The sequence below is a fragment of the Melanotaenia boesemani genome, chromosome 8 (assembly GCF_017639745.1).
Source record: "Melanotaenia boesemani isolate fMelBoe1 chromosome 8, fMelBoe1.pri, whole genome shotgun sequence".
Lineage (NCBI taxonomy): Eukaryota > Metazoa > Chordata > Actinopteri > Atheriniformes > Melanotaeniidae > Melanotaenia > Melanotaenia boesemani.
This window is the reverse complement of record NC_055689.1, coordinates 38,013,907-38,037,002: the sequence shown is the minus strand read 5'-3', so window position 1 is coordinate 38,037,002 and position 23,096 is coordinate 38,013,907. Positions and strand designations below refer to the sequence as shown.

The following is a 23,096-nucleotide window of genomic DNA, read 5'->3' as shown; positions in this document are numbered from 1 at the left end:
AACCCATAAAAAATAAGTCCATTTTGTGAACATTAGAGACTGGCAGTATTATTGTCTAATGTGAACAAACATTAAACTCTGTGACTTAAGCCCAGTGAGTCTGATTAGCATTTATATCACCTGTAAAAGTGCAGAGTGTGGATACATATGTGAGGTCAGTAGAGCAGGGAGTGGTGTTATGGTCACGATGTAGCTGTCCATTAACGTAAAGCTTGTCCACCGAGATGGCAGCATGGGCTCCTCCGTCCAGGAATTTTCTCCTGATGGGGAACAAGACGCTGCGACGCTCCAGGATTTCTCTGGGAAACTGACCGCTCATGCTAAGGTCAGTCCCACGAAGCTGTCTGCTGCAACGCTTCACCTCTTCTTTTTCTTTGTGGAGAACGAATTTAGCTACTATCGGCCTGGGTCTGCCCTCCGGTTTTTTTCCCCTACGTGGTGAACTCGATTAAAGGAGATGGCTTTTACCTTTTCCTCTGGAAGTTTCAGGTTGGTTCTGATAAATGCTTTAACAGCTGCCTCTGTATCTTCCTCCACCTGCTCTGGGATCCCTGAAATAACTAGGTTATCTCTCATGCTACGAGCCTGTAGATCTAGGACTAACTCTTTCATTTTTTTATTTTCCACTGATAGTCGGCTTACTCCTTCGGTAAGGCTTTCCACTGAGTCTCTGAGGGTGTTGTTCTCTGTAACAAGAGCTTCCACCTGCTTTTGGCTTTATCCCAAACTTTCTTTTAAAGACTGAAACTCACGATGAAGAACTTCCAGCAGGGAGAGTCGGGCATCGAGACTGGATAGCTTCCCGTCGATGGAGATTAAGATATCCGTCGTATCGCTGCCGGTTGGAGAAACTGGGCTGGTTGCTTCAGGGGATTTGCCGGGTGAACCCTTTTGGAGCTCGTCGTCGTTGGTTGGACTTCCCCATCACGATCCACTGGAAGCTTTCTTCTATGAAATCCGTCGGGCTGGTGAGATCTTCTTCACTGTGATCCATAGTGACCGGGTTGGTGGGGTTTGGAATATCAACCTCTTGTTTTCTTTTTGTATATAAATATATATTATTAATATTTTAATTTTTCTCTGTTAGCTTAGGACGTTTGTTTGTTTTCAGTAGCGCGCCATGTTGATCCTGCCAAGTCTTGCTGAGTCTCGCGTTACAGCATTCTCCTCATCATCAGCTAGTAACAATGTAATTATCGATACCAAAAACTTGCTGCTGTTTATGCTAGAAACTTAACAGACAGAAAATAAAGAGAGTTTTAAAAAAGACAACCATGGACTACACAGCCATCCTTAGATCTGGAATCTCAGGGTCTTACAAGTTTGCTGTTCAGAAAAAAAAGATGACTTTGTCATTCTCAGAATTCAGAGATCTGATAATAACATGAACGCACCAAGAACGGCAGCTCCTGTCTGTTCAGCCTCGTAGTCCTTCAAATCTCAGCTGGGATGAAAATAGCTTCAACTCAACAATGTGCCCATTTGAGCTGAAATAATCTGTTTGAAGAGTTTCAGTCAGGACTTAGATCTCATCATAGCCCAGAGACAGACCTGGTGGAGGTTACCAGTGATCTCCTCATGGTCTCAGATAAAGGACTCTGGTCTGGACTCATGGTGTTAGACCTCAGCGCTGCATTCGACACCATTCATCACAACATTCTGCTACAGAGGCTGGAACATGTTATTGAGATTAAAGGAACCGGATCAGGCCGGTTTATGTCACATTTATCTGATAGATTTCAGTTTGTTAATGTCAACGATGAGTCTTCCTCACACACCAGAGTAAGTCATGGAGTTCCTCAGGGTTCTGTACTTGGACCAATACGTCTCACCTTATACATGCTTCCCTGGTGCTATCATTAGACAGCATGGCATAAGCTCTCATTTCTATGCAGATGATACTCAGATTTCTTCTCCATGAAGCCTGGTGAAAGCAATTAGTGTGTTACGTTACAGAGATGTCTTAAAGACATAAAGACCAGGATGACTCTGGAGTTTCTCCTCCTAAACTCAGACAGACTGAAGTTGTTGTCTTTGGACTGAACTCAGGACAAACAGTCCAGCTATGTAATTAGTCTGGATGGCATTAATTTGGCTTCCAGCACTACAGGGAGGAATCTTGGAGTTATTCAGGACCAGGATCTGTCCCTTAGCTCGCATATAAAGCAGGTTTCTAGAACCGCCTTCTTCCACCTACATAATATTGCTGGAATCAGGGACATCCTGTCTCACAGTGATGAGGAAAAACTAGTCCGTGCTTTCGTTACTTCCAGACTGGACTACTCCAGTTCCTTATTATTGTCCTGTCCCAGATATGTCCTGAAAAGTCTCCAGCTGATCCAGAATGCTGCAGCGAGGGTTCTGATGAGAACTGGCAGAAAGTTCGTAGTTCTCCAGTTTTAGCTTCCCTTCATCGGCTGCCTGGTAAATCCAGGATAGAATTTGAATTCTTCTCCTACATATAAAGCTCTCCGTGACCAGGCGCCATCAGAGATCAGAGATCTCATAGATTCCCATCAGACCACTTGGACTGGTCATCAGACTGCAGGTCTACCTGTGGTTCCCGAGTCTTTAAGAGTCCAGTGGGAGGCGGAGCCTTCGGCTATCAGTTCCCTCTCTTATGGAACCAGCTCCCAGTTCTGGTTCAGGAGGCAGACACCCTCTCCATCTTTAAGATCAGATTTAAAACCTTCCTTTCTGATGGATCTGATAGCTGGGGGGGGGGGGGGGGGGGGGGGGGTCTAGCCATCGCTTAGTTATGCTGCCATAGGCTGAGACTGCTCAGGGACATCCCATGATGCACTGGGCTCTTCTTCTTCATCTCTATGCTCCCCATCCTCCACGTAGAAACAGTATTGGCATCATTAATGTTTTTCTCCTCTCAGCAGGTCTTCCTGGATAAAAACTGCTGGTCTCTCTTTCCTGGTCTCTCCATCCCAACTGGTCCAGAAGCTGACTCTCCTCCCTGGTTCTGGTCCTGCCGGAGGTTTTCCTTTCCACTGTGGCCTCTTGTAGCTCAGGGTGGAGGATTAGATTGAAGTCAAGATTCGAAGCAATCTGCTGGTTTTCCTTCACTTGGCTGTTATTGCTCATGAATTGGCTCTAACTGATTTGTCTGTAAAGCCCTGAAATAATGTTGTTGTGAACTGGCACATTACAAATAAAGCAGGATTGAATTGAATTGTTGTCTGCCTGTTGCCGTGGGAGATAGTTTCTTTGACCTCTGCTGTGCTGTTTTATCTCCTTCACTCCAGGTTTGAATCTATTCAGGTGGTTGGATCCCCTGAGCGGTGCTCTGACCTCCATCAGTGACCGGCATGGAAGCCAGAGCACCAGACGTCAGAAGACTGATCTGGATCATAACTGAGTCAGCAAACAGAACTGGAGCAGGGTCACGGTGTTCTGTGATTGGTCGGATTTCTTCACAATCAGCAGAGTGACAGTTTCTGATTAGACAATCTCTAAGTGTGAGAGCTGATCTGAGATCCAGTGTAGATAGTTCTATGAAACAGTCCTGCCACCCACACACCTTTGGTGGGAGGATTATGAGACCCGACTACCCCCTTCATGATGTCCATAAAGGTCAGCGATCTTGCTGAACTTTGAGCCCCACCCCCCCAGAAAGTCGTAGTTCTGCTCAGATTCTGTTGAGTCTACCGAGTCCAGAGAGCTGAGCGACACCGTCAACAGCCCGCTGCCCTCGAAGGCGTAGTTCTGCAGAGAGTCCAAGGGAAGTGCTGTCAGGTCCAGGTCTGCTTCCAGGAGCCGGTCCCTGATGAACTCCTGGAAGAGCTTGTTTTCATAAGTTATAGACTCCGGTTGCTCGGTGGCCTGAACCGGATTAATCTGGTTCAGATGTCTCAGAGTAAACATGTCAAAGGCCTTGGTGTCTTTCTCTCCTCCTCCCTCAACGTCGTAACGAACAACATTTTCCTGGATGTCTCGCTCATTATCCATCGTCAGTAACTCCCTCCGCCTGCATCTGAAGATAACAGTTACCATGACAACACCTAGAGAGACAGAATAACAGTGACCATCACAACACATGAAGAGACTGGGCAACAGTTACGACAACAGCTGTGTTTAAAAGGAGCTGAGCAGAATTTCTACATTAAATGCTGAAGGAGACAAAAGATGATGTGAATGCAATGTGATGTCCAAAGCAGGACCACCAGGGTCCCCCAGTAACTCCAGCTTCACATGGATAACATCACAGATCAGTCTGTTTTTTACTGTGGAGACACTAGAAATCACAGTCATCCATCCATCCATCCATCCATCCATCCACCCATCCATCCACCTGTAGTTTTTGTTGCCCATTAGGTCCTGCTCCACCCATAAGCTGCTGCATGGGCACCATTAGGCCCAGCAGCGTTTTTTTTTTTTTTTTTTTTTTGCTAACCCAGCAGGTTCATAGTAAAAATAATCCGAAATTCCTTTTTACAACAATAGATCTTTAAATAATCTTCTATATAAGAAATAGAATATTTAGGAAAAAGCACACAGATTTTTTTTCACTTTTTCGTTAATCTGAAATCTACTAATTTTAGAGTCACTCTATTATATGCAGTGAGTAGGCTAGGAGTTCAATGCATGATGTCAATTTGAACAACTGGGGATTTTAATTTACATGTCGATAACTCTGAGCCCTCTGCAAATGGGGCTTTAAACCTTTACAACAGTATGGATTTTAATCATCATATAACACAAACTGCTCACAACAGAGGACCCACCCTGGACCTGGTCCTGACCTATGGCCTGTCTGCTGGTGTATCCCTGGACCTGGTCCTAACCTATGACCTGTCCACAGGTGTGTCCCTGAACCTGGTCCTAACCTATGGCCTGTCCGCTGGTGTATCCCTGGACCTGGTCCTAACCTATGGCCTGTCCGCTGGTGTGTCCCTGGACCTGGTCCTAACCTATGGCCTGTCCGCTGGTGTGTCCCTGGACCTGGTCCTAACCTATGGCCTGTCCACTGGTGGAAACAATATTTTACTCCTGAAGTAGCTGCAGGTTTTATTGATATTTAGACCAAAGTCCTGGTCAGATTTTACCTGCATCGTCTGATTTTATAGTAAATAATTTAACAGCAAACTGAAGTCAGCCATCAATGCTGCAGCTCCACTGAAAACCAAAACTATGAGATCCAAACTCACACCATCATGGAGAAACAACAGAAACTGTAGCAGAGCAGAGAGGAAATGGAGAAAATCAGAATTCTTCATTCATTTAGAAATTTTTAAGGGACAACTCAAAACCTACAATAACTCCGTAAAACAGGCCAGAACCTCCACTTCTCAAACCTCATCACAAATGACAAAAACACCCCAAAATTCCTTTTTACAACAACAGAAACACAGATTTGAACAAGTCCTCCAGGCCTGCATCTGACGCTGCATGGAGGACTTTGCAGACCAATTCAGAAGTAAGACCAATGCTATCAGATCCAGGCTTTTGTCTTAACATGTTGATTTTAACAGACCTGAAGCTCCGCTTTTACCCGAGGAAACACTGGAGAGTTTGTCGTGGTTGATGTGAAGATGCTGGTCCAGTTTTCTCCCAACTAAACCCACAAATTGCCTTTTAGACCCTGTTCCCACTTTTAAACATTTCATGGTTTCTCTGAGCGTGAGCTTTTAGAGGTGGTGAACTGCTCCCTTCAGACGGGCGTCTTCCCATCTGCCTGTAAAACGGCGGTGGTGAGGCCCCTTCTGAAGAAGAGTCATTGAGACTAGGTTCACACTGCAGGCTGAAGTGATCCAAATCTGATTTTTTGGCCGCTATGCGACCTGTATCTGATCTTTTCATGACAGTCTGAACGACACAGATTCGATTTTTTCAAATGCGACCCAGGCCACTTGGATATGTGGTCCTAAATCCGATTCGTATCTGATTTTTTGCCATGCAACTTCAGTCTGAATGGTCAGGTTGCATTAATCCGACCTACAAGTCATACACGACATTGTTTATAAACTCTTATCTGTAAAGGCGCTCACATAACTCTCCCACCACTCCTGACTGCGACATCTTACCCACATGTTTCTGTGTATAGATGTTGCTGCCACTGCTCCACAAAATGCCATGGCCAAAAATCTGGCTCTCCTCTTTTGCAATCTCCTCCTTAAAATGATGTCATCAAAAATGTGCAGGCTACGGTTGGAAAATAATTAAAAATTGCAACATAAGCTCTGCTGTTACCGTCCATGTTTACTTCCGCAAACACGAAGACGTCACACGCTCAATGTCACGTCGTCGTGTATTCTACACATGCGGGAAGCTCTTGGTGCGCATAAGGTTCATACAGGAGATCACATACAAGTTGCATTTAATTTAATGAACGGACTCTCAAAAAAATCGGATTTCACAAAAGAATCCGAATTGAGCATTATGCCCTGCAGTGTGAACCTAGCCTTAGACCCAGATATTCTAGATAACTACCGACCTGGATCCACCTCACTGTTTGAAGTAAAATGACAGAAAAACTTGTTTTTATTTAACTGCATGAGTTTTTGCATGAACACAAGATTTTAAAAACATATCAGTCTGGTTTTAGGACAAACCCCAGTACCAAGACAGAGCTTTAAAGATGGTTAATGACCTTAGATTTAACTTAGACTTACAGAAACTTTCTGTCCTGGTTCTACTGGATCTTAGTGCTGCCTTTGACACAGCAGATCACCAGGTTTTATTAGACTCAGAAGTCTGGTGGGTCTCTCAGGAACTGTTCTTAAATCTCACAGATTAATTTTTTGTAAATATGGATACCTGCTCCTCAGAAATTCATGAAGTCAAATGTGGGGTTCCCCAAGGACCAGTTCTAGGCCCACTTCTTTTTAATCTTTCCATGTTGCCTCTTGGGGATGTCATCATGAGACACGCCATTGATTCCACAGCTATGCTGATGATACGCAGCTTTACATCGCTGCATCTCCTGATGACCTGGAGCCAGTTAACATCCTTTTAAACTGGATTTTACATATAAAGTCATGGATGGCAGAGAACTTCTTACAGCTCAGCCAGGACAAATCTCAACTTTTAATTATCGATCCTGAAGACAAGAAAGAGATCATTTTACCAGAATTACAACATTTTAAGCCTTCCCAGTGTGGGAGAAATCTGGGTGTCTTTTTGACTCTGAGCTGGATTTTATTCCACACATCAGAAATATAACAAAAACTGGATTTTATCTTTTTAAAAACATCACCAGAGTCACCCTTTTCTCTCTCTGCCAGCAGCAAGGTGCTGCTGCTTTTATTTCTAGTAGAATAGATTACTGTACGCCCTGCTCTCGTGTCTATCTCTAACCTGCAGCTACTCCAGAACTCAGCAGCAGAGTCCTGATGAGAACCAGAGGGAACACATCACACCAGGTAATGTTAATTTAGCTTTTAACTGAATTATCTCACTGTGTTTAGGCTACTTCATTTTATTTTTTATTATTTGTATTTTATTTTACTTCTTCATGTACTTATTTTTTTAAAAATCACCCTTTTTGTAATTTTCTCAGTTCTGTTGTTTATGACTTTGTTTTACTAAGGCACGCTGTTTTTTGAGCTCCTTCACTTAAACTTTCATACTTGTGGGTTTTAGAGTTTTTTTCATTTTCTATGTTTAATATGTTTAACTCCAGTCTAGTCCTCATGGGGAGCCTCCACGCTGGGACCATTGCCTGCTTGGTCTGCCGGATTGTTGCCATGGGGATGGCTGTAGTCTGGGTGGCTAAGGGCCCTGCACTGCAGCCAAATGGCTGTGGTGTGGACCCCGGCCTGCCCAGACCTGGGCAGTTCCCATGGTGGCAGCCTCTGCGGTCATGTTGGCTCCTGGTGTAGACGGATCTCCAAGATATTGTTTCCTCACAGCAGAGTCAAGCCAGGTTATGTACTAATTGTGTTAATAGATGGAACAAGGTGAGCCACCTGGTGCAGAGGTGTAATGACAACAACCTCTTCCTGAAAGTGGGGAAAACCAAGGAAATGGTGACTGACTTTAGGAGAAGGTCCTTACAGCATCCCCCACTGTCCATCAGCGGTGCTGCTGAGAGAGAGAGCAGCACAAAGTTCTTGGGGATTCACATCTCCGAGGACCTCACCTGGACAAGAAAGCCCAGAGATACCTCTACTTTGTCCGCAACCTTAGAAAAGCACAAGCTACCCCGCCAATCACGCTCTCCTTCTACCGGGGCACCATTGAGACATTCATCACTGCTTTAATTAGGATTTGGTATGGAAGCTGCATCGCCTCCTGTAAAAAGACCCTGCAACGCAACGAAGGCAGCCAGCAAGCTCACTGGTGTCCCCCGACCCTCCCTCGCAGACATACCTGCCTCACTCACAAAGCCATTGGATTGTCAAGGATCCCTCATTTACTATTCACTACCTCTCCATCTGCCCCCACCCTTTATTTATCATTGTCTTACTTCATGTGTGTCTTTTACTGACTTTTCCATGTTCTTGTGTCATTTCTATGGTGAGAGAGAACATCATCTCAGTTCCTTTGTATGTTCTGATAAAGTGAACAACAATAGAAATAACAATAAACAGTAACCACGGTACATTGCTGCAACTTCCTGCTGATCATGGAGAGGAACCAGTTTTATTTGGCTCTGAGTTTTAGTTTCTGTTCAGTAAATAATGACCCAGTCTGATCGAGTTGGAGGTTCTGGAGCTCAACACTTGATGAGCACATTAAACTTTAGGAACTGAAATAAGGTGTTCTTCTTGACCTTCTTTGTCGACAACCTAAATTCTGTTCTTGAACTTCATGTGTGAATTTGAATCCTTACCCAGAAGAGATAGGAGACAGGAGAGAACAGCAGCTGTAGTGCCGAGACCGCTGGGAAACAGTGATACCGCCTGCCTGCAGCGGTGGTGGTTTCCATGGATGTCACATTCACAAACTGTGATTGTAAGCGTGTTGGTGCTGCTGAGAGATGGACTGCCACCATCTGAGATCACCACGGGCAGGAAATAGACAGGCTGATCCTGCTGCAGGAAACCACTTTGACCAGTCAGGATGGATGCTGTGTTGTCTGAGGACAGACAGAAAGGTCTCATGAGGATCCAAATCAGGCTGTTTTTTAATGTTATCCAGAGAGAGCTCTGTTGTTTACTGTTGTTATCTCTCAGAGTGAAGCTGTGGTTCCAGGCCACGTCCGCTGTTGTAGAGAACAGGAAGTGATGTCCATTCTCTGGTTCATCTGGATCCACAGCGCTCAGCGTCTCAATGATCTGAGATCAGAGACAATAGAGGTTAGCTGGACTGCAGATAACATTAAAGTTTATTTATATATAACATTTCAATCACAATACAATTCAATTACAATGTTACAAAGTGTTTAACAGCAGCAGGGAATTAAACATAGTTAAAATTAAGTCAAGAATGATTTTTAAAAAACTTTTTTAGAATTAGATCTGAAACCTTGTGCACAAGGCGCATACCCAGATGACATAGATTGGAAACTTTCTAAACAGTCTTGGTAGCTTAGCTGTTGGCCAGTAGCCAATTCTATGGAAAATTTCTGAGTAGTTACAGTCAGTGGTCTTTTCACATCATCCATTGTGAACCTGAACGCTTTGGTTATGTCTCGGTGGAAGTCATCACCGCCATTAGTCAGGGAAGAGGAGTCTTTTGTGTTTGGTCCTGTGAGTTCTAATAGAATAATATTCATCGTGCCACTTAAACCCTCAACTTGTAAAAACCAGAAGTAGACAAGAATTACAAGTGAGAGGCACCAAGCTTTTAGCCAACTAGCAACTAGCCACTTAGTCTGCTAACCACTAGTCTGTTAACCTAAAACCCAGTTAACCTGCTAACCACCAGAGTGTTAAAGTTCTAGCTCGCTAGCCACCAGCCTGTTAACCTGCTAGTCTTCCGGTTAAGTGAACGCTGGTGTGTCTGTCGCCGCTGCTCACCGGTAAAATTTAAAATTATTTTCCGACAGATTCCTACCTGGGCAAGCTTCTCTCTTCACAAGAAGTGATTTTTATTCTACAGACCATTCGCTGGTTTACTGTCGGCTGGCTCCTCGTGTCTCTTGTTCACCTGCAAGCAGGAGCACTCCTCCAGTATTCTGCTGCTGAACTTTTAAAACCACACCTTCACTTTACAGCCACCAACTGGTCTTGACATCCACCCGGACATTGCCTTTCAGCCCCGTTGGAGATACATTCACCGCGGATCGGGCGGTAAGCTCCAGTACCATGACTCTTACTCCATAAAATCAACTTGGTCCACTACTCGCCGTCATCCCTGTAATGCTGGCTGCGGTGTTAATCACAGTGCCCTGGCCAGCCCGCCGAGGTCTGATAACCCTGCGGCCAAGAACAATTCCACAACCGTCAGCTTCGGCCTCCTTAACATCCGCTCTCTCAACAGCAAAGGACATTTGATCCAAGATGTTCTTGTGGATCGAAAGTTAGACTTCTTGTGCCTGACTGAAACTTGGCAGCAGCCAAATGACTTTGCATCGCTTAACGAGTCAGCTCCGCCGTGGTTTGTTTACACCTGCCTGCCTCGCGCTTGTGGCAGGGGCGGAGGTCTCGCGATGTTACACCGGGAGAGTTGGGAAGTCGTGCCTGTCCCTGCTGCTCCTGTGTTCTCCTCGTTTGAGTATTCTGCCTCACTGCTGCCTGGACCCTCTCCTACAATTGTTGCTACCATCTACCGTCCTCCAAAACATAATAAGGACTTTTTAGATGACTTCTCCAATCTCCTTACACTTTTCTCATCTCTGACATCAAACACAATTATTCTTGATGACTTTAATATTCATATGGACAATAACAGTAATGCTCTCTCCAAAAACTTATCATCTTGTCTAGAAAGTTTTGGTCTGCAACAACACATTAATTTCCCAACTCGCTGTAAAGGTCATATCCTGGATTTAGTCTGCTGCTCTGGTATCACTCCCTTCGGCTGTAAACCTCATACGCTCCCGTACACTGACCATAGACTCATTACTTTCAATGTCAACCTCCTTCTGTCCAGAATCATTCTCCCCCGGACCATCTCATTTTGTAGTGTTAAGGACATCAACATTGAGACTTTTTCTTCTGATATTATCAATTTTCCCAGTCCACATGCCAACAGCTCACCTGATGACCTGGTTTCCCACTACAACAACAATCTCCATACTCTTCTGAATACTCATGCTCCACTGAAAACCAGATCCGTCTCTTTCACCCTCTCAGCTCCCTGGTTCACTCCTGCCCTCCGTCAGCTCAAATCCCAAGGACGACAACTGGAACGACTCTATAACAAAACTGGACTCACTATACACAAAGAAATGAACAATAATCATGTAATGCTATACAAGGACAGTCTCTCCTTAGCAAAATCTGCTTACTACTCTGGTGTCATTCAGTCCAATCAACACAACTCCAGAACTCTCTTCTCTCTCCTCACCAATATTACAAAGCCGCCTGACTCTCTTCCCCACCACATGCAATCCACTGACTTCTGTAACTCACTCATGTCTTTCTTTGTCTCCAAAATCTTCGACATTCACCAACATCTGACCTCGTGGGGAGCTGCAGTCTCTGGAGTGGACTTCACCGCTCCCCCTACTCATCCCCCATAACCACATTCTCCAGTTTTATTCTCCCCTCCGTCCAAGCCATCACTGAATCTAAACTCAAATCCAAACCCTCTACCTGTCAGCTCGATCCAATCCCTACAGCTCTTGTTAAAACCTGCCTCTCCCCATTTGCTCCCCTCATCACCAACATCATTCACTCCTCCCTAACCTCTGGAACCGTCCCTCTTATACTTAAAACCGCTACAGTTACACCCATCTTCAAAAAACCTGGCTTGGACCCCATTAATTTCAATAACCTTCGTCCGATTTCCAATTTAATCTTCATTTCCAAAATCCTTGAAAAGTCTGTAGCTTCTCAACTTCATACCCATCTTATCACCAACAATATTTATGAGCAATTTCAATCTGGTTTGCGTCCCCTTCACAGTACTAAAACAGCACTCCTCAAAATCTCCAACGACCTTCTCATAGCTTCAGATTCAGGTTTACTATTCATTCTCATCCTTCTTAACCTCATAGCAGCATTCGACACCATCTCTCACAGCATTCTCCTTGACAGACTATCATCCATCGGCATCACTCACACCCCCCTCGCCTGGTTCACTTCTTACCTTTCTGGCCGCACACAATTCATTCGACTAAAATCCCATGAATCAAACTCTTTCCCTGTCTCTGCTGGTGTGCCCTAGGGCTCAGTCCTGGGGCCCCTCCTTTTCATTATCTACATTCTTCTGCTTGGTTACATCCTTCGCAGACACAATATTAATTTCCATTGTTACGCGGACGACACCCAGCTCTACCTCTCTACCAAACCATCCTCTTCACTTCCACCAACCTCCCTCATCCCCTGTTTACAGAAATTCATTCTTGGTTTTCATCCAACTTCCTCAAACTTAACAGTTCTAAAACAGAAGTCCTCTTGGTAGGCACGCCCCCCACTCTCTCCAAATCTAACAGTTATCCAATTTCCATAAACAATTCAACTGTCCTTCCCTCCCCTCAGGTAAAGAGTCTGGGTGTCGTCCTCGACAGCACACTCTCTTTTCACTCCCACATTAACAGTATCACCCGGTCTGCATATTTTCACTTGAGAAACATTTCTCGTCTCCGTCCCTCTCTCACCCCCCACACCACTGCCATCCTCGTCCACAGTCTTGTTACTTCCCGGATTGACTATTGCAACTCACTTCTCTTTGGTCTCCCCAATAAATCCCTCCAGAAACTGCAGCTCCTCCAAAACTCTGCAGCACGCATCATTACACGGACCCCTACTACTCACCACATCACCCCCATCTTACAACAACTTCACTGGCTCCCCGTAAAACAAAGAATTAACTTTAAAATTCTCCTCATTATATTCAAAGCACTCCACAGTCTGGCCCCTCCATATATATTCGATCTCCTGCACATTGCCACTCCGATCCGTTCACTTCGCTCCTCCTCTTCTCTCCAGCTTCTTGTCCCCCCCGTCTCGTCACTATGGGGAGCCGAGCATTCAGCCGCTCTGCTCCCCATCTCTGGAACTCTCTTCCCCCTGACATCTGTACCATAGACTCTCTTCCTCTCTTCAAATCACAACTCAAAACACATTTGTTCAGACAGTCCTATGCCATCTAGTCATTCTCCATCTTTCTGTTGTCCTCCATTCCGTTTAGTTTTGTACTTATTGTTTTTAACTGTTTTAATGTTTGTTTTGTACATAGTGGTTTTTAAATTATTTTAATGTTCCTTTGTACAGTGTCCTTGAGTGTTTTGAAAGGCGCTTTTAAATAAAAAATGTATTATAGTAAGTTAGCCTGCTAGCCATTAGCGCACTGACCTGCTAGCCTGTTAGCCTGCTAGCCTACAAGTTACTAGCCTATTAACCTGCCAGCCTGGTAGTCTGCTAGCAACTAGCCAATTAACCTGCTTTGCCTTATTTGAATTCTCCTGATTGTCATGTACATATAGCCATAGCCATGTGACAATAAAATAATTTATAATCTTGAATCTTTGAATCTTCAGGACCTTAACAGTTGTAGTGTAGAGTTTCACAGAAAATCTAACAAACAGCTGAGTTTTACCTGTTCAGGTTGGGAGTTCTCACAAACGAAGGTTTGGTAGTTGATGGCAAAGCTTGGAGAGTTGTCATTTACATCTGTTACGGATATCAGAACCACAGCTTGGCCCACTTGAGTCCAGTCCACTGAAATACAGGCACACTTGTCAGGTTCGCACAGCTAAACCAAACCCAGCACATGGTTTTATGTGACCTACAGCTCTCAGTGGCGGCAACAGTGATGTTGTGCAAAGTACGAGTCTCCCGGTCAAGATGTTTGGTGGTCCGGATGATTCCTGAGATGATGTCAATGTCAAAGTAGCATTCAACATCCGAATTCCTGTCTATAGAGTACCTGAATAAACACAGATGGTCAGTAAGACGGTCAAACAAAAACATGGTCATATAGACAGACGGTAGGAGAGACAGGTGGTCAGATAGACAGACGGTAGGAGAGACAGGTGGTCAGATAGACAGACTGTAGGAAAGACAGGTGGTCAGAAAGACAGATGGTAGGAAAGACAGGTGGTCAGCCATAGAGACATCTTCATGTAAATGTTTGAAATTTAATGGATGGTCAGACAGTCAGACAGACAGTAAGACAGACATATAGTCAGACAGACAGTCAGACAGCCATATAGTCAAACAGACAGTCAGACAGACATATAGTCAGATAGACAGACAGTAAGACAGACATATAGCTAGACAGACAAACAGACAGATATATAGTCAGATAGACAGACAGTAAGACAGACATATAAGGGGGGTCTGGGGTAGTCGTTCTGTGGGGGTCGGGGGTGGGGCTGGCTGGGGGGCCTTGGGGGTCCATCGGCCCTGGCCGTTTCTCTGGGTCGGTGGTCGGGAGGGCCATTAGGTAGGGGACGGTGTGTCTGACTGGATCCGGGGCCTTAGGGGCATGGGGGCTGGTGCTCACTGGGGGCGGGCCGGAGGGCGACCGGGGGTCCGGGGCGGCCGGGTTACTGTGGTGGGGGCCGGGCGGGGAGGGGGGGGGGTGCTGCCTCCCTCCGGCTCGGTGGGCCCTTCCTGGGCCTCGGGGGGGCTTGGTCGCCCTGGGCGTGCCATCGGGGTCGGGCTGATCCGATGCCGGGCAGGTACCCTTGGGATTACAATGTGTCTGTTGGGTCTAAGGGAGGGGTAGGAGGAAGGGGGGCGGCGGGGGTCCTGGTGGGCAGTGGGGGGGATTAGGGCTCATGGGGGTGGAGTCTGCTCTCCTTCTCGCTCTCTCCCCTCCCGCCGGGGGCTCCTTCGGGGTGGATGGGGGCGCTGTGCCTTGGACCCGACCAGGATACGTGTGTGCAACCTGGGCGCTCATGCGTTGGGCTCTTGGCTGGGCCGGGCCGGGCCTTTGCCCCTCTTCCCTCGGGTGGTCTTGGGGAGGCGGGGGCGCCTACAGCGGCCAGCTGAGGAGTTGGCTGCCTGGGACGGGGATCTCTCTCCCAGTTGTGCCCCTCCCCGGGCCCCTCTCCTCCCCCGCCACATCATACACACTACACATAGGGCACTGTGGGGCGGGTGGAGGCGGTGGGTTTGGCTGGGGGGTCCCCATTGCGGGATCCCCCGGTGGACCCCTGTGACTGCCCGCCCCACTAGATTTTAATCACAACCTAGACATCAATATACATTTAGGGCCTCGGGGGGGTGGGCACATGGGCTGTGGGTGGGCGGAAAGGAGCCACCGAGGTGGCCCTTCCTCCATCCCCTCCCTTTGTGACCTCTCTCCCCCCGATTTTATTTACATATTAGACACTACCACATTTAACAGTACTGCACTACACACATAACACACACTCACACACACTGAGGGAGTCCTGAGGGGGTCCTGCTGCCTGGCAGCAGTGGGACCCATCACCATCTCATGGCTCCTTCCAGTTTTTAATTGCATTATAAATAGCCCATACTCATGCACACACAACTCAGGCTGGGGGGCAGGGGGGCCGGGGTCTTCCTACGCCCTCGTGTCCCGGGATGCGCTCGGGGCTGCGCGGGGTGGGGGTTCGGTGCCTGCCTGGAGTCCTGTGTGGGGAGCTGCTGGGCGCCATCTGCCCTGGGGGCTGCCCTCGGTGCCGCATCGGGGGCTGGTGAGACCCCAGGGAGAATGTATGTGGCTGTGTGGGTGTGGGGCCCACCAGGCCCTAGACTCCCTGGGCTGCCCCTGGTGGGGGCGGCGGCGGGGGGGTGGGGGGGTGGGGGTGGGGTGGGGGGGTGGGGGGTTGGGTGGGACCTGCGGACATGTTCTTGTCCCTGGGTGCCCTGACTATATGTCTGTCTGTCTGTCTGACAATATGGCTGTTTGTCTGTCTGTCTGACTATATGTCTGTCTTAGTGTCTGTCTATCTGACTATATGTCTCGCTGTCTGACTATATGTCTGTCTTACTGTCTGTTTCTCTGACTATATGTCTGTCTGTCTGACTATATGTTTGTCTTACAATCTGTCTATCTGACTATATGTCTGTCTTACTTTCTGTCTATCTGACTATATGTCTGTCTGTCTGTCTGAGTATCTGACGATATGGCTGTTTGTCTGTCTGTCTGACTATATGTCTGTCTTAGTGTCTGTCTGACTATATGTCTGTCTGTCTGTCTGTCTGTCTGACTATATGTCTGTCTGTCTGTCTGTCTGTCTGTCTGACTGTCTGTTTGACCCTCGCTGCAGCGACGCAGCGCCTGGCGTCTGCCATATGTTGTTGTTTTTTTTGTTTTTTTTTTTGTGATATGTTCTGGGCAGCATAGACAACTGTTATTTCCACATTTTAATCCTGTCCTTTTCTCCCTTTTCTCCCTTTTTTTTTTTTTTTTCTCTCTCTCTCTCTCTCTTCCTCTATCTCCCTGTCAGGTTCGGGACTGACATATAAGAATAAACAAAATAAGATTACAATAAAAATAATAAAAATATCAAGGGCAGCCATGTATATAACATGTCTCCCTTGGTAGAGCAAATCTGTCAAGCAAAATATGGCACACAGACCACCGTTCTGTATGTTAGGATGCTGGACAGGACAGGGTTAAAAAAAAAAAAAAAAAAAAAGGGAAAAAAAAAAAAAAAAAAAAAGAGGGTTTTTTTTGGTGGGGGGGGGGGGAGGACCTGCGGACATGTTCTTGTCCCTGGGGTGCCTAGTCTTGGTGTTGGGTTGGCGTGGCCCACGGTGGTTTTGCCTGGGGCGGTCGGGCCTCGTCGGGTTCCTGGGTGGGGCTCTGCTGGGGGGAATGGGTGGCCCTTGGGCCTGTGGGGCGCCTGCCCTCCGTGTGGCCCTCACCGCAGCGCCCGGCTCCCGCTGGGCCTGCTCGCCATCGCCCTGGGCTGCCCGGTGCCCCTGCCCCGTCGCGCCGGGGGTTCCGGTCTGGGGGCCCCTCTGCTCTGGTCCGGGTGGGCTGCTGCTCTGTCTGCTTTGGCTGTCCCGGGCTTGGTGCTCTGTGGACCTGCTTGGCCTTTGGGGCCTCGGGCTCCCCCCGTCCCCCACTGATGCTTCGGGGTGCGGCGTGATCGCGGCCCCCTTGCAGGTACACATTTCCTCCTTGTTGCATGGCCACACATGCATGTTAACACGTGCATGCTCACAAACGTGCTCGTCTCTCCATCCGCTTCTCACTAGATGTAGCTGATGTTTGTGTGTTGGTACGTTTGTCTGCAGGTACGTTTGATGACTATTGTAATTTTTTATATCATCATCATCCTATTTTTCTTTTGGTATCATGTAGTACTGTGGTAGTTTATACTGATGTTTTTTTTTGTGATATGTTCTGGGCAGCATAGACAACTGTTATTTCCACATTTTAATCCTCTCCTTTTCTCCCTTTTTTTCTCTCTGTCTTCCTCTATCTCCCTGTCAGGTTCGGCACTGACATATAAAGACTAAAGAAAATAAGATTACAATAAAAATAATAAAAATATCAAGGGCAGCCATGTATATAACATGTATATAACATGTCTCCCTTGGTACAGCAAATCTGTCAAGCAAAATATGGCACACAGACCACCGTTCTGTATGTCAGGATGCTGGACAGGACAGGGTAAAAAACAAAAAAAGACAGACATATAAGTAGACAGACAGACAGACAGACATATAGTCAGATAGACAGAAAGTAAGACAGACATATAGTCAGACAGACAGACAGACAGCTATATCGTCAAACAGACAGTCAGACAGACAGACAGACAGACAGACATATAGTCAGACAGACAGACAGACAGACAGACATATAGTCAGACAGACACTAAGACAGACATATAGTCAGACAGACAGACAAACAGCCATATCGTCAGATACTCAGACAGACAGACAGACATATAGTCAGATAGACAGAAAGTAAGACAGACATATAGTCAGATAGACAGATTGTAAGACAAACATATAGTCAGACAGACAGACATATAGTCAGAGAAACAGACAGTAAGACAGACATATAGTCAGACAGAGAGACATATAGTCAGATAGACAGACACTAAGACAGACATATAGTCAGACAGACAGACAAACAGCCATATCGTCAGACAGACAGACAGACATATAGTCAGATAGACAGACACTAAGACAGACATATAGTCAGACAGACAGACAAACAGCCATATCTTCAGATAGTCAGACAGACAGACAGACATATAGTCAGATAGACAGAAAGTAAGACAGACATATAGTCAGACAGACAGTCAGACAGACATATAGTCAGATAGACAGAAAGTAAGACAGACATATAGTCAGACAGACAGACAGACATATAGTCAGATAGACAGACACTAAGACAGACAAATATTCAGACAGACAGATAAGTGGACAGACATATAGTCAGACAGACAGACATATAGTCAGACAGACAGACATATAGTCAGATAGACAGACAGTAAGACAGACATATAGTTAGGCAGACAGGCAGACATATAGTCAGATAGACAGAAAGTAAGATAGACATATAGTCAGACAGACAGACAGACATATAGTCAGATAGACAGAAAGTAAGACAGACATATAGTCAGATAGACAGACAATAAGACAGACAGGTAGTCAGACAGACAGATAAGTGGACAGATATATGATCAGTCAGATTGACAGATGGTCAGTCTGGTTTCTTGGTTTTAAATGTTTGTTGTTTACTGGTTGGTTGTTTTGCTTCCCTGCAGTGAAGTGTCACACCTGATCGGACTGCTGGGGAGGTCGGGGTCATGAGCTGAAACTGATCCCACATTTGTTCCAACCGGAGCCGCCTCAGAAACCACAATCCAGCTGATGGAGGGGGAGAAAACCGGGGGCTCATCCACATTCTCCACCAGCAGTCGAACTGTTGTGGTGTCCCTGAACGCACCCCCCAACAGGAAACGGGTGTCGACCTGCTGATTGGACGCCTCCACATGCAAAGAGTAGCTGGACTTAGTTTCAAAGTCCAGAGTCTGTAAGGAGAAGGTCATAAGTTAGAAATGTAGATAAACCAGATCTCCCGTCTCTACATCATCATCTGCCTGAATGAACCCTGCCCTAAATAACATGCTTGGACATCCTAGTCCACCAGACAGAAGTAAAGTAAGTAAACCTTTAATTATATAGCACTATTTAAGATATAAAATCACAAAGTGCTTCACAAGAGTCACAATGCAAAACACAAAAGAAATTAATAAAAAGCATATTTAAAAAGATGTGTTTTTAACTGGCTTTAAAAAGCAACCACAAAGTCTACCAATGTCAAGTCCAAGGAAAAGTGCTCCAGATTCTGGGGCACTAAACAGAAAGCTCTGTCTCCTTTAGGTTTTAACTTAACTTTAACTGGTCACAGGACCTCAGGGACCTGTCAGCGAGATGTGGATTCAGAAGCCCTCTTACGTAACCAGGTGCATGAACATAATGAGCTCTCCAAGGCAAGGCAGGTTTATCTGTACGTCACATTTCATGTAGAAGACAATTCAAACTGCTTTACATAAGACATTAACAGCATCACTGCAGGGAGCAGGAAGCAGTAACATGAGCATTAAAAACAGACATTAAAAGAAATAGGAGGAAGCCAGTGTAAAGATCTGAGGACTGCAGTTCTAGAATCTGCTTTCCTGGTCTTAGCGAGGACTGAAATTCTAGGATCTCCTTTCTTGGTCTTTGTGAGGATTGGAGTTCTAGGATCTACTTTACTGGTCTTAGTGAGGACTGGTGGTCTAGGATCAACTTTCCTGGTCTTAGTGAGGACTGGAGGTCTAGGATCTACTTTCCTGGTCTTAGTGAGGACTGGAGGTCTAGGATCTACTTTCCTGATCTTAGTGAGGACTGAAGGTCTAGGATCTACTTTCCTGGTCTTAGTGAGGACTGGAGGTCTAGGATCTACTTTCCTGATCTTAGTGAGGACTGGAGGTCTAGGATCTACTTTCCTGGTCTTAGTGAGGACTGGAGGTCTAGGATCTACTTTCCTGGTCTTAGTGAGGACTGGAGTTCTAGGATCTACTTTCATGGTCTTTGTGAGGACTGGAGCTCTAGGATCTACTTTCCTGGTCTTTGTGAGGACTGGAAGTCTAGGATCAACTTTCCTGGTCTCTGTGAGGACTGGAGTTCTCGGATTCACTTTCCTGGTCTTAGTGAGGACTGGAGGTCTAGGATCTACTTTCCTGGTCTTAGTGAGGACTGGAGGTCTAGGATCAACTTTCCTGGTCTCTGTGAGGACTGGAGTTCTAGGATCCACTTTTCTGGTCTTAGTGAGGACTGGAGGTCTAGGATCTACTTTCCTGGTCTTAGTGAGGACTGGAGTTCTAGGATCTACTTTCCTGATCTTAGTGAGGACTGGAATTCTAGGATCTACTTTCCTGGTCTTAGTGAGGACTGGAGGTCTAGGATCTACTTTCCTGGTCTTAGTGAGGACTGGAGCAGCAGCGTTCTGGACTAACTGCAGGTGTCTGATGGACTTTTTAGGGAGACCTGTGAGGACAGCATTACAGTAGTCCAGTCTACTAAAGATAAATGTGGATCTGTTCTTCTAAATCCTGCTGAGTCACCAGTCCTTTAATCCTCCAGATGTTCTTGACAGCAGATCAGCAAAGTCATCAGAAATGCTGCTCAGTGTTTAGGTGATCTGTATATGTCAAGGACCACCACATGAGAGGGGAGGTCATCTGGAGAGACACAAAGTTTTTCTAAGATATCTGCTGCATTGGAGGGAGTCATTAAAACACACAGCACCTCCTCCACCTTTCTGATGTGATCTAGCTCCACCCACAGAGCTGAAGTCTGGAGGGGTCGCTTCTATAAGAACAACCATCATTTTCTCTGTCTGACCAGCTTTCTGGTAAAAACTAGACATTAACTTTGTGCTTTGTTATAAAATCATTGATTAAAATGTTTTTCCAGCCAAAGATCTGACATTTAGCAAAGCTAGCTTAAGCGTGCTAAAAACATTACCTGTCCAGGTGTTGTTCTGGGCAGGCTGAGACTGATAAGAATGAACACAAGATGTGATAAATGTATAGAATATATTGGGTGAATCTGCTTCTCTGAACCTTTATCAATCATTTTGTTGCCTATTAAAACAGCGATAAAGGAAACCACTTGCATGTCGGGCCCGGCTTATCTTGGAGAGAGCCATGAGTACTCATATAGCTGCAGCCTGGACCCAGCACAGATCCATCAGATGCTGGGTTGTTATCAGGGTGGAGACAGATGAGGAGTTGGGTTCTGTCCTGGAGGGAGGGGAGGTGGGTGCTGGGGCTGGGATGACTGGGTCAGAGCTCGCTGGGGACCAGGTGGGGGAGGATGAAATGGGATGTTTCAGGACGAAAAGATGGGACTAGGGCATGGGGTCAGTTATGTTCACCATAGTGACCAGCTCCTTCATCTGGGAGGTGAAGTCCAGGAGGGGTGGGGAGGATGGTGAGAGGGAGGGTGACCTGGATGGAGGATGATGAGATGAAGGGGGTGGGTCCTCGCTGAGGGCTTTGGGGGTTTCTTCAGGAGGGGGCTGAGGTGGTTTTCTCCAGGTTTCTTTTAGACTCTGTCTCATCATGTTGTTCTGGTCTCGCTTGTCTGTTTTCCTTGTCCGAGGGAACAGAGTCTGTTCAGAATAAACCAGGTTGGAGGCGAACAGCAGCACTCCTGACCTGTTCAGCCAGAATCCATCTGGCTTTAAAAAGTTTCTGCGGTCCCAGAAGAAGCTGAAATTGTTTATAGATGAACTGGATGTGGTACATACAGCCGGCAGTCATGTATTCAGACTAAACAGCCTGCTGGCTCTCTCCACTCCTCCTCTGATCAGAGGGAGAGGCCACTGATGAAAATCTGGGCATCCAGACAGCTGATTGGATCCAGCAGTTTAACAAAAGTCCTCTTTCAGCTCCTCAGATTGTTGATTCACAGTATTGTTCCTTCCCACTTGCAGGATGAGCTTTTCCACCGTCGAGGGCACAGCCACATCTGATCCCATCTCCTTGGGAAAGCTCAGTACTTAAGTACGTTTTCCACACGTTTCTCATGTCTTTTTCACCAAAGTCACCAACAACCAGAGTCTGAGGCCCAGCCATCTGCTTTTATTTTCTGAGTTGTTCTTTGGTCTGATCCTGGTGGGTAGGGAGATCTCATCCTGGCCATTAGATGTAGATCCAGAATCCTGCAGCAGTGGAGCAAACCTGGTCTGTAGCTGCATGTCTGGTTTTGAGGAGAAGACTTGTTGTTAGTTTTCCTTCTGAAAACTGACAACATGACTGTGTCTTGCTAAGGAGAGGGGTTGAGGAGGTGCTTGGTCTGGATAGCAGACACCGTCCTCCTGGTTCTTTCCAGCCATGCTAATCCACTAGGGGCTCCAAAACAGAGCAAATCCCCATAGACTCTTCTCTTCCGGCTCTCAACCGAGGCAGACGCTTTTTTTCTCCCTCCCTCTCCCACTCTGCCCTGCTACTGTCCTGTCATCTCTCTGAGCCTCTCTCTGCATTTCTTTCTGAAACTCAAACCTTGAGATATGGATTTGATCAGCTGGTCCCTAAATGCAATCGACCAAATTTATTCGAACCGGAAAACAGGCGTAGGGGAGCCTGCTTAACCTGGCGGAACGTTTTAGGCTGGATATGTGATGGATTCCTGGGGAGTGTGGAAAGTCATGTGTCTGTCGATCCTTTCTGTTGAGGACGCTGAATACATCTATACATTCAGATTCATGATAACTGAGTTTCTGCTGTTTGGAGCGGGTGGTTTCCTGGCATATCGCAAAATTCGGACACAGTCGGCAGTCACTGGCAAGCTGCCGGATTTCTGTGCGGGTGTGTGCCGAGCTATGGACAATCAGGCTTTGGAGGTGCAGGAGGTGAATCGTAAACTGGAGGCTATTCAAGCTCTGGATGGCAAACTGGTTGCGATTTCTGAGCTTGTACGTAAGGTGGTCACCAACTTGGAGAAGTTGTTGGCTTGGCTGGATGGAAATTGACCCACAATTCGGATGATTGGAGTCGCCAGTGGGACCACTGAGAGACTCAAGGCAGATGAAACAGCTCTGGCCTGAACCAAAACAAATGCTGTTATCAAATTCGGCTCCCTGTACAGGCCTTGGATGGC

The 23,096-nt window shown here is 46.4% G+C and overlaps 1 protein-coding gene across 2 annotated transcripts in view; it reads right to left on the bottom strand.

The window, feature by feature from the left end:
- Positions 1 to 2,798: 2,798 nt before the first annotated feature.
- LOC121644720 (cadherin-7-like) overlaps positions 2,799 to 23,096 on the bottom strand; it is a 40,085-nt gene continuing 19,787 nt past the window's right edge. The window contains exons 6-11 of one of the 2 annotated variants that reach the window (XM_041992875.1): positions 18,723 to 18,976; positions 13,793 to 13,929; positions 13,600 to 13,721; positions 9,110 to 9,227; positions 8,783 to 9,028; positions 2,799 to 4,010 (exon numbers count right to left, since the gene is read on the bottom strand). In XM_041992875.1, the coding sequence (XP_041848809.1) occupies positions 3,544 to 4,010; positions 8,783 to 9,028; positions 9,110 to 9,227; positions 13,600 to 13,721; positions 13,793 to 13,929; positions 18,723 to 18,976 (1,344 nt within the window). In that variant the 3' untranslated portion in view covers positions 2,799 to 3,543. Of the gene's footprint in view, positions 4,011 to 8,782; positions 9,228 to 13,599; positions 13,722 to 13,792; positions 13,930 to 18,722; positions 18,977 to 23,096 lie in introns of both variants that reach the window. The other variant, XM_041992874.1, reaches the window with a different exon arrangement.